Raw genomic sequence first — 15,447 nt, 5'->3', positions numbered from 1 at the left:
TGCACGCATGGCTGAAAACGTTGGCAGTGCCATAAAGGAGTTCTTGCAGGTGACATAAACTGCTACCTCAAAGCAATAGCGTTGCTACAGTTACATTAGCTGAGCTAACCACAGCCCACACGTTAAAATTGCAATATAAACAATAGAGGATTATATCGTACGGTAGACATTTTTCTGTCGCACTATGACATATATCTTAATATCGCACATCAATACTCTCTAGTGTCCTCTCTTTCTTTTTCAGAAGAGCCCATTAATCTGAGATCTGACCTTCTTTTATACCTGGCTTGCTCCAAACACATCTGCTTCAGTGTGCCATTTTCTTTTTTCAGCAATACTATTTCTTCTTTCATTTTGCTTATTTCTTCCTTATTTTCTTTCATCGCTTGTGTGTTTGCTTCCATCCGGCTTTCAAAAGCTTTGAGTCTGTCATCTTGTTCATCAAATCTCTTTATAAGGGCTTGAATTGTATTAAAGATATTTTCATTTGTGATCTTAACCGGCTCCTTGCTCTCATCCTGGGACCTTGGTTTCATTTTTTTAGGATTAGGACTGGGCAATGGTGTGTGATCATGAAGCAATCCCGGGTTTTCTTCCACCATCGCCTCCAACTCTTTTACTTCTTCTTCATCACATGCCTCCCGCAATGCCATCAGGTTGTAGTGAAGTCAGTTAGCGTTAAAACTTTAGCCGCTTTTTTAGCCTTAGCCATGTCATTCACGTTGAAAAGCACAAGCAGTGAGCATTTAGTGGTTTATCTCAAAGATTCAAAGCTTCATGGGGCTTGGTGAGTTTTCGGTGCAGTTGGTACTTATTTCTTTGTCAAGGATCATTTATCTAGGACCGTTTCAAAACTTTAATGGCAGAGCCTGCAAAAAACACGACCGCTCATTTTGCTATCTTGGCTCCCTCTACCGGTTTGTGTGGATGTCAAGCACAAAATGCCGAAATGGATGCGAACAAGATTCTGAATGGAAAGGTTAGCTTCAAAAAGTCGCCAGATGGGTCAACTGACAAGACCAAAGTCTGCGTGTATTGTCGGTGTGAACTGAATTATCACCATAGCACATCCAGTCTGAAATACCACATGATGGCCAAACACATGGCTAATGTGAATTCTCCGCTGCCTCCTTGTCAAAACCAGGCGACAATGGATGGCTTTCGACAGAGGCTTATGGATACCGCAACTAAGAACAAGCTTACTGCAGCCATAGCCAAATAATGTTCATTCTTTCTGGAGAGAAATAAGAGGCTGGGTTGATAAGCCGGAGTGCCAGTCTGATCTGTTTTTCGGAAACGTGGTTGCATCAGGACATACCCGACGACAACGTCTCCATCAGTGGCTTTCAGACTATTCGGGTCGACCGGGACTACACCCAGAGCGGTAAGAGTAAAGAAGGATGGCTCGCTATTCTAGTCAACAACTGTTGGTGTAATCCTGGTCACATTACCATCAAGGAACGTATTTGTTTCCCGGACATTGAACTGTTCGCTGTTGGACTCAGGCCATATTATTTGCCCAGGGAGTTTTCACATGCCATCATCATTGCTGTTTATATTTTTTATATTTATATTATAAAAAATATATTATATTTATATTATTTATATTCATTTGCCGTGGATAACTTTGTCACATGGTGTGAGCAGAACCATCTGCAACTAAATGTGGCAAAGACTAAGGAACTGGTAGTGGGCCTGAGGGGAACCAACCACCTGTGACCCCTGTTTCCATCCAGGGGGTCGTTGTGGACATTGTGGAGGATTATAAGTACCTGGGGGTACATATTGACAATAATCTGGACTGGGCAAAGAACACTGACGCTCTCTACAGGAAGGGCCAGAGTCGTCTCTATTTCCTGAGGTGACTGAGGTCTTTCAACATCTGCCGGACTATGCTCAGGATTTTTTATGAGTCTGTGGTGGCAAGTGCAATTCTTTATGCTGTTGCATGCTGGGGCAGCAGGCTGAGGATGGCAGATGCCAACAGACTCAAAAAACTGATTCGCAAGGACAGTGACGTTGTGGGGATGGAGTGTGACTCTCTGACGGTGGTGTCAGAGAGGAGGATGCTGAATAAGCTACGGACTATCATGGACGTCTCACACCCACTTCATGATGTGCTGGCCAGGCACAGGAGTACGTTCAGCGAGAGACTCATACCACCAAAACTAAGGACTGAACACTACAGGAAATCATTCCTGCCTGTGGCCATCAACCTATACAGCTCCTCCTTCTGAATGGCCCTTGGACTCCACTGTCACTGTCTGGTCTGGTCTGTTCTGTTGTATATTTTACAATTTCAGTTTTTGCACATCTAATTCAATTTTGCACATTCAATATTCAGTATATAGTGTAATTCTAATATATATTTTCCATCTCAATTTTGCACATCCAAGTGCTCAATATATAGTATATGGAAAAAATACTTGTTTTATTGCTGTACATTTTATTGTGTTGTATATTTCTTATTTACATATATCCTTAGTATTAATATTCTGTTTCTTTTTATATTGCCTATATATATATATATATATATATATATATATATATATATATATATATATATATATATATATATATATATATATATATATATATATATATATATATATATATATATATATTAGGACTGTCAGTTTAACGCGTTAATTAGATTAATTCATTCTGCTATAAAAATAAACGCAATTAATCATGAGTGGCAAGTCAATGCGCAAGCATTTTAAATTTGGCCCTTTGAGTGACCCGTAGGCTGCAGTGACAGGTCGCATCACACCAGAGAGCGAGACAAGCCTACTTGGACCTTTGAACGGCAATTTTATTTATAAAAAGAACAAAGACGGGACTATTAACAAGAACGCAGTGATTTGTACCTTGTGTAAAAAAGAATTTTCCTATCACCGTAGCAGCTCCAGCCTGAATTATCATTTAAACGCTAAACATGTAGTTGCTGCTTGTGCCGCTAGTGCGACCGTGAGCTCACTCACACTTGCTGAGTTAGGAAAACGAATGAGCAAAGCCACGACAGAAAAACTGACAAACTCAATCGCAAAGTGGGTTGCTGCTGATTGCAGGCCGATTTCAATCTAAAAGAGGCGTTTCAGATAGCATCATCTGACTCTAATTTCCAGCTACCGTCGAGAACTACAGTGATGAAAAGAATTCACCAGCTGTAATGTGAATGTCAGTGAATTGTAATGTCCTAGAATTCAAATTCTTTATTTGGGGACCTTTAGCAGATATGAGATTAAAATGCGATTAATTAGATTAATTAATTACAAATCCTGTAATTAATTAGATTAATTTTTTTAATCGCCTGACAGCACTACTATATATATATATATATATATACACACACACACACACACACACACACACACACACACACACACGATGTGCACTTTGTAACTTTATTTTGGATCACCCTGTTTAGATCCCTTAGAAAGGGTTGTTGAAGGGGCTTTTTTGTAATGAAGTATTTGTTTTTTTGTCATCTGTTTATTGACAGTGTTAAATTGTGTGAGATTTTGCATCAGATGTGAATGACTGCTCAAAGTTAGAATGTTAGTGTGAAATATGCACGTTGTTTTCAATAAAAAAACATTTGCACAAAGCAAGCCTATCCACTTTTCCATGTTGATAAGAGTATTAACATGATAATTAATTGGACATTTAGAATAGATAAAAATATGCGATTAATTTGCGATTAATAGCGAGTTAACTATGACATTCATGAGATCGTGATCAAATATTTTAATCAATTGACAGCACTAATCATATCATCATCATGATATATCATCATATCATTTTTATATATCAGATTATTAACTACTTTTTAATTGATAAGTCCCATCAGTAAGCTTCCAACCAGGGTCCGAACTACGGTGGAGCAAACTACGGGGGAGATTGGCTCCCCCTAATGAGACTGAGCTCCCCTGAAAACATGATTTGTGAAATTTTTTTAGGGGGGGGTGGTCTCCAAAATATTGGCAATATGCTTTTTTGCCATGCATTTCTATCTTTTTGTATCATCATACAGCTCCCCAAAAGCCATGGCAAGCCATGACAAACTGCTTCCAACCCAGCTCGAGCCCTCTAAGAAGATGAGGAAAAACTCCTGTAAATCCTTCACACACAAGGACAACAGAAGAAACCTATGGCAGAGTTGACCCTGGATGCAAAGGAGAGCTGGACTTTCACCTGTTGTCCTCAGAGGTTCAGTCTGGATCGCGTCAACCAGATGTGCTTCTTAAGCTCCTTCAGCTTTGGTCGGAGCCATTCCTCCCTGATCAAACACCTAAATAAAAAATCCTGGCAGTCTGGAAATACAAACAGAAATCACATGTTAATACAAATACTGCACTGTGTGTGCTTCTCTGTGTGTTTGATTCTGCTGTAGGTGTGTGTTTATAACTTACATGAAGAAAGGTCACTTCTGAATACAGGTTTGGCACGGATAATATCACGACTGTCATTGAAGGGCAGATATCCATGCAGTATCATAAACACCACTACACCGAGCTGCCACACTGTCATTTGTTCGGCCCTGTAACACTTGAACCGGTACCACTCAGGGGGGATAAACTGCCAGGTTCCTGCAATACACACACACAAGGGCAACGGTTAATGGTGAGGGACAGAGGTAGATAACAGAGACAGCAAAGATGGTGGATTGGCTCAGAGAACCAGATTATTATAGAAAGATGGCCTACCTTTAAACCTTGAGTATTGCCCCTTTTTCAGGTATGTGCCGCAACCAAAATCAATAATCCTGACGCGTGGAACATCAAAGCCAGTTTCAATCAGAATGTTCTGCGGCTTGATGTCCCTGTGGAACACACCTCTGGAGTGGATCTCAATGAGGGCATTGATCAGCTGTTTGACTATGATCTGAGGGCGAGAGAAAGAGACATGCAGACTGTGAATTATGTTGCACTTAGACGCACGTATAGAAACATGGAAATAAACATGCCATCAGATACTTACTTTAACCTCGTGCTCTGGCATGTACTTTCTTAAATCAGTGTACTCATTCAGATTCATGCAGGGGACTGGTCTCTCTAGTATGAGAATCAGCTCACAGTCTAGATCGTACCAGTCCAGCAGGGCCACGGCTGCACTGGTCTTGCCTGCTGCTGGCTTGACTTGCAGCATCAGTGCCACCTCCAAAGGGACTTGGCGAATTTTCCCATCCAGAATCTTTATATAGGAAGAAAAACAAACAATGAAACATTCATGTGTACATATATACAAAAGTAAACAGTGTTCGAGCTGTTAGTTTGCATGAGTTACAATAGGAACATGTGGATATGTTCCCTTTTTACTAAGTGTAAAAAGAGAAGAAATGTTTGCCATATGATTACTTACCATTAACGCGCGCTCAACGCTGTACTGGGAGATGCGTTTGATGGCCACCTACAGGACAGAAACACAGACATTTGGTTGGCTTACACAACATATAGAGTGCATACATGAATCAAAGTGTGTGTGTGTGTGTGTGTGTGTGTGTGTGTGTGTGTGTGTGTGTGTGTGTGTGTGTGTGTGTTGCATGTCTTACAGGCAGTTTGTCATCTCTGCGGAGGCCAGCAAAGACGGATCCGAAGCCTCCTTGTCCCAAGACTTTCCTGAGTTGCTTGTATTTGGCTTCAAAAGCATCTGCAGAAAGTAAATACACATAAAAACAGTTTGGTCACTTGTTCACAACTTTCATTGTCGACACTTATAACTCAAACCCCTCTTAATAATTTGTATTTATATAAAATGGCATCTTATTTCCAGTAGGAATCTACAACCCAAGGCTGAACCACAAAAGAATAGTTTGACCTCTTTGGCATTTGGGTAAGCAAATGCATTTGGGTCCACTTACCAACATCTCTGACACACACCAAAAAACACATTTGGTGCAATTTCTTGCAATTATTCACAGTTGGTGCTAAAACCTGTGTAGAGATCTAACTTTGTAGCAAGAAAAAGGCCCCCACCCTCTTAACCCTCTTAACTCTTAACCCCCAAACCTCATCTTACCTCTGCTATTACTGGAAGCAGTGGTGGCTGCCGAAGAGGTGCCAGGCTTGTCACTTGTGGATGCCTCGGTGGCGTGGTCGCTAGGTTCCCCCGGGGGTCTGGAGGTGCTTCTGCTCCTCTTCCTGGGTTCCTCTGTTTTCTCAGACTTCCTCTTTTTCCTTTTCTTCCTGGGTTCCTCTGTTTCCTCAGACTTCCTCTTTGTGCTTTTCTTCCTGGGTTCCTCTGTTTCCTCAGACTTCCTCTCTGTGCTTTTCTTCCTGGGTTCCTCTGTTTCCTCAGACTTCCTCTTTTTGCTGCTCTTCCTGGATTCCTCTGTTTCCTCAGACTTCCTCTTTTTGCTGCTCTTCCTGGGTTCCTCATCTGTTTCCTCAGACTTCCTCTTTGTGCTTTTCTTCCTGGGTTCCTCATCAGTTTCCTCAGACTTCCTCTTTGTGCTTTTCTTCCTGGGTTCCTCTGTTTCCTCAGACTTCCACTTTCTGCTCTTCATATCTTCACCTTCAATCCTGAAGTTGGTGATGCTGACTGTAGAGGGCCCACTAGTCTGGCTGCAGCCCTCAGAGGAACTTGTCCTCCTTCTCTTGCTAGATCCTTCAAGACTCTCGTCAGAGTTTCTCTTGGAGGTCTTCTTTCTTCCATCTGATGTGCAGTCTTTCACTGCATGGGTGATGGGGTCAGTGTGGTGTCCTGCAAGAACAGAACATTGACCCGTGCTCGTTGTCTGTGCTAATTTTGAATCCATGAGTTTCAAATAGTACGTCGTTGAAATGCTAAAAATAATAATAATAACTAAACTGGTTTGTCGTGGGAGTATGTCCTCTGCTTAAAAGCCCGGAATGTTGTGTTGTTGTGTCATTGAGTTCTACATGCAAAATGTTCAAAGAGATCAAAGCCAAAAGAGCACATTTAAAAAAAACAAAAAACAAACAAACAAACAAACAAACAAACAAACACCACATAATATTATTTCAAGGCACAGACAAAAGTAACTGGATTCATTCATATCAAAACATGGTTGGAGGCCAACTCTCATAATCTGCCCACAAACATATGAACCAACTAAGCAGTTCAACAGTGGAAATCACTCTTCATCCTGTCTTTTACTGTATGCAGCAAATGCAAGTTTGTCTTTGTGATAATTCAAATAGATGAGAAAACAGAACACACACACACACACACACACACACACACACACACACACACACACACACACACACACACACACAATACAAGCTTTCCCGCTCTTTTTCAGACAGACAGACAGATAGACAGACACACACAAATGCACACACACACACACACACACACACACACACACACACACACACATATGCACATATGCACGCATACACACACACACACACTTAGACCCCCCCCCACACACACTTAGACCCCCCCACACACACACACAACACAAGATTTCCCGTTCTTTTTCAGACAGACAGACAGACACACACACACACACACACACACACACACACACACACACACACACACACACACACACACACACACACACACACACACACACAATTGTGCATCATGTGTTGTTTAGACCAGGGGTCCCCAAACTTTTCCATGTCATGTCATGTCATGTCATGTCACCACCCAAGGCTTTATTATAGTGCATATTTTTTACATACATTATCACTTTATCACAAAAAAATGAATGACACTTCCATTGTTAAATGTTATCTAGCAGAGATTAATTGAAAACATTTCTCACGTATGTTATCTATATTGCATGGAATTGAGATAAAGACAATATATGCTGGAGTTTTTTAGGTTACACAAAGGTTAACAAGGGTAAACAAAAATGTCATCACCATTACTGATGGCCATTAACAAAGCCAAGCTCAATGTAGAAGGACGCCATCTGTGGACGCCTTGCACATGAGAAGTGCAGCAGGTCAGTGAGGTAGAGATCTAAGAGTATGCTTAACTGATCAGTGGACCTCAGGGAGCTCCGTAAAAGTACAGTCTATATATATCAATATGGATCTGTGGGTGACTTCTGGTACATTGTGTAAAAAAAAAAAAAAAATCCAAATAATCCATGTAAGTCTGGTGTAAGATCTTAAAATAGCCATTTAAAATGGTGTATATAACCAGAATTTAAGAGTTTTAGCACAACAGCAAAAATGGGCTTATTTACTGTGCGACAACAGCAACATCTTACTTGAACATTTCCAAAACAAGGTATATACAGGTGCTGGTCATAAAATTAGAATATCATGGAAAAGTTGATTTATTTCAGTAATTCCATTCAAAAAGTGAAACTTGTATATTATATTCATTCATTACACACAGACTGATATATTTCAAATGTTTAGTTCTTTAATTTTGATGATTTTAAACCCACTTAACAACTAAACAACTTATGAAAATCTAAATTTCAGTATCTCAGAAAATTAGAATATCACTTAAGACTGATACAAAAAAAGGATTTCTAAAAATGTTGTCCAACTGAAAAGTAGAAACATGAAAAGTATGAGCATGTACAGCACTCAATACTTAGTTGGGGCTCCTTTTGCCTGAATTACTGCAGCAACGCGGCGTGGCATGGAGTCGATCAGGCTGTGGCACTGCTCAGGTGTTATGAGAGCCCAGGTTGCTTCAGCTCTTCGCGTTGTTGAGTCTGGCATCTCGCATCTTCCTCTTCACAATACCCCATAGATTTTCTATGGGGTTAAGGTCAGGGGAGTTTGCTGGCCAGTCAAGAACAGGGATACCATGGTCCTTTAACCAGGTACTGGTAGCTTTGGCACTGTGAGCAGGTGCCAAGTCCTGCTGAAAAATGAAATCTGCATCTCCATAAAGTTGGTCAGCAGCAGGAAGCATGAAGTGCTCCAAAACTTCCTGATAGACAGCTGCATTGACCTTGGACCTAAGGAAACACAGTGGACCAACACCAGCAGATGACATGGCACCCCAAACCATCACTGACTGTGGAAACTTGACACTCGACCTCAGGCAACGTGGATTCTGTGCCTCTCCTCTCTTCCTCCAGACTCTGGGACCTTGATTACCAAAGGACATGCAAAATTTACTTTCATCCGAGAACATGACTTTGGACCACTCAGCAGCAGTCCATTCCTTTTTGTCTTTAGCCCAGGTGAGACGCTTCTGACGCTGTCTCTTGTTCAAGAGTGGCTTGACACAAGGAATGCGACAGCTGAAAGCCATGTCTTGCATACGTCTGTGAGTGGTGGTTCTTGAAGCACTGACTCCAGCTGCAGTCTACTCTTTGTGAATCTCCCCCGCAGTTTTGAATGGGTTTTGTCTCACTATCCTCTCCAGGGTGCGGTTATCCTTATTGCTTGTACACTTTTTTCTACCACATCTTTTCCTTCCCTTTGCCTTTCTACTAATGTGCTTGGACACAGAGCTCTGAACATCCAGCCTCTTTAGCAATGACCTTTTGGGACTTGCCTTCCTTGTGCAAGGTGTCAATGATCGTCTTTTGGACAACTGTCAGGTCAGCAGTCTTCCCCATGATTGTGTAGCTTACAGAACTAGACTGAGAGACCATTTAAAGGCCTTTGCAGGTGTTTTGAGTTAATTAGCTGATTAGAGTGTGGCACCAGATATCTTCAATATTGACCTTTTCCACAATATTCTAATTTTCTGAGATACTCAATTGGGGGTTTTCATTAGTTGTCAGGTATAATCATCAATATTAAAAGAAGTAAATACTTGAAATATGTCGGTCTGTGTGAAATGAATGTATACATTATACAAGTTTCACTTTTTGAATGGAATTACTGAAAAGAATCAACTTTTCCATGATATTCTAATTTTATGACCAGCACCTGTAAACATACAAATGCAGGAATGACCAAAAAATAAGAAATGCTGAGCTCGCTTACAGGACTGGGTCCTTCATCCCAGCAGCTGTCAGACCAACATGTCACTCGGAGCTTTTCTCCTAACAATACTGGCAATAGTACTTCTTATGGGCAGTAGTATTTTTATAATCTGTACATAATGTACATATAGTTGTTTTTCAGTTTTGTATCCTGCGCACTTTTTTATCTGGACCCTTTTGTGCAAATGTTTTTGCTTTTTGTAACACTTGCTGGCTGTGAAGATTTAACTTCCCCACCATGGGATCAATAAAGTCTGATCTTAGAGGAGTGAAAAGTTCAACATTTGCCTCTGAGATGTAGTGGATTGGAAGGATAAAATAGCATAAAATGGAAATTTTAAACAAAGTATATCCAACTTGTGCTGCTTTATGCTTCTACTCCACCATGTGCCACTACTGAACTTTTACTCCACTACATTCATTTCGCAACTGTTGAAACTTTCCCATAGTTTACCAGAAAACTCAAAGATTGGAGAAAACAACTCACCCCATTAATCATCTCCCAATGTAGTTTTATGTATACAATATACACTAAAACTAGTCATATACAATATAGTGATATACCAGTACTGTTATTTTGATGCCATGAGTACATTTTACAGACAGGGGCGGCGCCAGAGAAATTTGATTGCAGGTGCTATGGGTGTGCTCCAACATTGACTGGGGGCGCTCCTAGAAATACAGTATGTGCACAAGCACACACATAAACAGTAGTAACTACACAATGTTAATATAGTTTTGCAAGTATTCCAGAACTGTATTATTATGCCACTGTCTGACATTCACTTCATTCAAAAGCCAAAGGTTATGCACAGATCGAGAAACAATGGGATTTCAATTACATTATTTTTTTTATTGAAGTGCAATCTCTCGTGTGTCTCCCCCAGTGTCTCCTTCCGGTGTCACACCTAAACAGGTCTGTGTGACACGATTACTATTGACAGACTAATAAGGTAACTATCTCAAATCAGAACTGCATGAAAGTGGAAACATCCATATGTACTCATCAGATGTTTAAAACCATCGTGCTATGAGAGACAAAAACATCAAAATGCAAACACAATAGATAACATACTTGCAAAGAGCGAATCAAAACAGCAACCCATCACCATGGGAAATTAAAAAAACACTTCCCATCTGACATACAGTATCACAGGAGGACTATGCGATGGTTGTTATGGCTGAAGGCAAATGCATCGATGATCTTGTCAACGTTCAGGGCTCGTGCCCTTTTAATGGTATATTGAATTGAATTGAATTGAATTGAATTGAATTGAATTGAATTGAATTGAATTGAATTGAATTGAATTGAACTGAATTGTTGGTTATACAGAGGAGTTTGTACAAGTCCATAAACGCGTCCTTGTATGGTGCCATGAGTGTTCAAAATTGAATTGAATTGAATTGAATTGAATTGAATTGAATTGAATTGAATATTGATAGTGTGGCACCCTGGACATTTTATTAGTTCAAATTATGTCCAGAATTATTTCTTTACTGGTTGTTGTAATGTAGTTTAAACGCTTTGTGTCACTGATAAGAGACTCACCTGCTTCACCGAAAGTATTTGTGGGACAATACCCATTTGCGTCAGAAGGTGTCAGTGTCGGTTTTGAAATGAGGCTGACTGGCTGTAATCCTGTTGTAGCAGGAAGCAAGTTCAGTCGTAAAGCACAAGATGGTCAAGATAGCAGCGTAAAAAAGCTGACACTCTTTCAAGACTCTATGTTCTGCTTTGCAGGTGAGCAAAGTGCACAAGCGCGTCATACAGTTATATTAAGTTTATTCGTAGGTTGTGGTGCCATATTTAGAAGTTTACAATGTAGTTGACGTCCACAAATAAGGCAGCTAACTACTGCTAGCCTCAGCTGTTAATATAGCTTGTAGCGGTCGACCAAGCGCCTCGTGTGAGCGTAAGTGATAGTTAATGGCGCCGCGCAGCAGTGATAGTAGCCTTACCTTGTGCTGTTATCGTTGTCTTATGAATGAATAAATAAGTTCAGAGGTTTGTAGACATGAAGCAGCCGCTATAAACAGTTTCAACATGCTGCATCTAAGTGTGGTGTTCAGCGACTGATGTGTTGGACAACTAATATGAGCAATTTATTAGGTACACAAACACTATGTGAACTGGTTAATTCAACAAATGGTTAGTATCTTTAGTTTACATTAGTTATTACACAAATAAATACAGTGCTTAGTTGCAGACATACGAGTGAACAAATTATAGAAGCAGCTAAAAATGTGGAATTTGTTATTGTGGTAGACTGTGCTAGTTATGTTATTGGTTACTGTATGATTCGTGGTTGTAATCCTGTTGTAGCAGGAAGCAAGTTCAGTCGTAAAGCACAAGACAGGTCAAGATAGCAGCATAGAAAGCCGACACTCATTCAAGACTATGCTCTGTTTTGCAGTTTTACTGTGTTCGCTGGACAATAAAAACACACACCTGGATGAAAGTTGTTGTCCTTGTACAAGTGTAACATAACTTGGCGAGCCAGCCAGGAGGAGCTGTAAGGACAACAAAGAAACAGCCCCTCTGCAAGACACGAATCTAGACGAACCAGCACCAACACAAGACAAAGATGGAGCAGCCCCAGGATGAGATCAGTGCGGTGTTGTGGACACTCGAGAAACCAGAGCTCATCAAGGTGTGCCAGCATCTCAAGTGCAGTGAAATAGCAGGGGAGGGATTCGGAGGACAGTCTCGTCGAGCCCTGATTCGGCTGGCTGACAGCACTTTGGATGAAATTGAAGAGGGTGAGGAATCTCATGTGTTCCAGCAGTTCATTAGTGATCTCCAGTCATTCATACAGTCATTACAAGAAAATATTACTGATAAGGCAGAAATTCAACAAACTGAGCCCAGTGAAATACAAAGACTGCAACAAGAGTACGTACAGCTTCAGCAGGCTCAGGCAGAGGCACAACGTATTTTAGAGGAGAAGATTGAAGCTTTGGGGTCCCAGCTTAGCAGCACAACGCCTGTAAAAGAGAGAGAAGTCAATCATCCTCCACCTCTCACAGCACCAGAAGTGACTTTGAGAAAAGACTTCTGGATCTGGGGTCAGATAGGGGAGGCTGGGCAAAAGGACAAACTATCTTTCACTAGTCTGACCAACCAAATCGAGTCTGGGCTTAAGAAAGGCTACTCAGAAACTGAAATCATCGAAGCTGTGATTAAAGCAGTAAGCCCTGGCCTTCACCTTCGAGACCTGCTGGAAGTCAAGCGAGACCTCACACTTCCCATATTAAGAACCATACTTACAGGGCATTATAAAGTGGACTCATCATCCGACTTGCTCCACAGACTCATGAACATATATCAAGATCCTAAAGAATCAGCGCAGGACTTTCTGTTCAGGGCAATAGGGCTCAGAGAAAAACTGCTCTGGAAGTCTGATGATGATGGCGAAGGGGAACAGTTCAGCCCAGACTTAATCCAACGCGAGTTCCTGTGCTCATTAGAGACTGGTTTGCTGAGTGAGGCAGTGAAATTTCAGTTGAAACCTCACCTTAGCAACCCCAAAGTTACAGACGAAGTGCTGATAGAAAAGATAAACGAGGCTTCTAGCCTTGAGCTAGAGCGGCAAAACAAGCTCAGGAGAAACACTACAGTCAAGCCACCCAGGGTAAATGAGATCCACACAGGGCAGTCACCCAACAACACTCACTTGTCCCTGAATAGTGGAACCGACACAAATGATGAAACACAGTTGACAGGGGGCATTGGAGCCACCACAAAGAAAAAACAAGGACAGAGTAAAGGGCCAGACCCAGAGACTGTTAAGTTGATTGAGGGTCTCAAGGCTGATGTTCTTGAGGTGAAGAAAATGTTCAACGAGACATTAGAGGCAACAAAGTCCAGGCCTGGTACAGCCACTCGGCCATCATCAGCTGCAAGATGGGCTAAGGGATGTCAGGTATGCAGAGAGGCTGAGGTTGGTGACACATGTAGGCACTGTTATCGCTGTGGGCTGGCAGGCCACCTCTCCCGTGGCTGCAGGCAGAACAGGTTCTCTCAGGGAAACGAGAGGGGGTTGCTGAGCCGGGACCCCCAGTAGCCCACCCACTCTCCAGGTCCCAAGTAAGTTATGTGCCCCTGCAAAACACCTCCTCATCTGTACAAGAACCACAAAGTGACCACTCAGACACTCTCTCTGCCATCCTACAACCAGACAATAGCAGAGCCCCAGTAGCCCACTCATTCTCCGGGCCCCAAATAGAGTCTGTGTCCCTGCAAAACACTTCACCTTCACTAGAACCCCCAAGTGACCACACAGACACTTTCCCTGACATCCCACAGCCAAACAGCAGCGAGCCCTGCCGTGACTCACCAAGTGGTTATGGGCCCTCACAATGCCAAACCAAGCTCATCAGTCTCATTGGAAGAAGATGTCTGGTCCAGTGCCACTTGGACAACATACCAGTTGAGGCTCTATGGGACACTGGGGCTCAGGCAAGCCTCATCAACAATGACTGGTGGAAAAAACACCTCCCACACAGCACTGTCAGGCCCCTTTCTCAGCTTTTGGGGGTGAAACAGAGTTTTATCTGGACCGTGACACATGCCCTGAAAAGACACTCTTAGTCCCCATGTTAGTATCCAGTGACCCCAATGTTGCAGAACGACCCATTATTGGATTCAGCGTGATTGAAGAAGTAGTGGGCAAATGGGGCAAGAGGCAGCCTAAAACACACAACATTCAGAAAATGAGCCAAATTTTCTCAGTGTCTGTGAAAACAGTTAAAGCAATATTAAAGATACTACAGACACCAGACCCAAACCACAGCGTGGGGACAGTGCAGACAGGCAAGAGGGAAATACGCCTGGCTGCTGAACAGATAACCACCACATTTGTTCATCCCATGTTGGAACTTGATTTGCAGGAGAGACTCTGTTGTTTGTTCCCAGTGTTCCATTACAGCTGCCTGAGGGGCTTGTCATCCAAGAGGGACTTATCACTGTCACAGAGGGAAGATTTGTGTACATCCCAGTCTCAGTTGCTAACACCACTAAGCTTGATGTCACCTTAACACCTCGCACTATTCTGGGACACCTGGAAGAAATAAAGGCAGTGTATCCCATCACAACAGAGTCCCCTGACAAGGCACCAAAGACAGAAACAGCTGAACAAGACACGGTACAGCATCCTGTCCAGCTAAATGAGGTAACCAGTCACCCACAGCAAAGCCACAAGCCATCTCAGTGGGATCCTCCTGTGAAATTAGACCATCTCAGTGAGGACCAGCAGCAGGTTGTGAGACAGCTGTTAAGAGAGGAATGTAATGCTTTTGCTTATGACGACAAAGATGTGGGATGTATTCCTAGTTTAAGCATGCACATCACACTGCATGACACCACACCTGTTCGAAAAACCTACATATCCGTGCCAAAACCCCTGCACCAAGAGGTAAAGGAGTACAGTCGTATGAAAAAGTTTGGGCACCCCTGATCATTTTCAAGATTTTCCTTTATAAATCATTGGTTGTTTGAATCAGCAATTTCAGTTAAATATATAGCAGACAAACACAGTGATATTCCATCCATCCATCCATTA

General features: G+C 42.0%; 1 protein-coding gene across 1 annotated transcript; it reads right to left on the bottom strand.

Moving 5' to 3' along the window:
• Window positions 1–4,206: 4,206 nt before the first annotated feature.
• Window positions 4,207–11,471, bottom strand: LOC139330161 (serine/threonine-protein kinase pim-2-like). The gene is made up of 8 exons (XM_070960904.1): window positions 11,468–11,471; window positions 6,517–6,705; window positions 5,555–5,652; window positions 5,365–5,412; window positions 4,984–5,196; window positions 4,710–4,887; window positions 4,416–4,592; window positions 4,207–4,316 (listed from the first exon to the last, which is right to left on the bottom strand). The coding sequence occupies exons 1-8, from the start codon at window positions 11,469–11,471 to the stop codon at window positions 4,207–4,209; spliced, it is 1,017 nt and encodes a 338-aa protein (XP_070817005.1).
• Window positions 11,472–15,447: the final 3,976 nt, after the last annotated feature.

Source organism: Chaetodon trifascialis, chromosome 4 (assembly GCF_039877785.1).
Source record: "Chaetodon trifascialis isolate fChaTrf1 chromosome 4, fChaTrf1.hap1, whole genome shotgun sequence".
In the NCBI taxonomy this organism is placed as follows: Eukaryota; Metazoa; Chordata; class Actinopteri; order Chaetodontiformes; family Chaetodontidae; genus Chaetodon; species Chaetodon trifascialis.
Note: the sequence above shows the minus strand (reverse complement) of the source record. Positions and strands in the feature narration are given on the sequence as shown.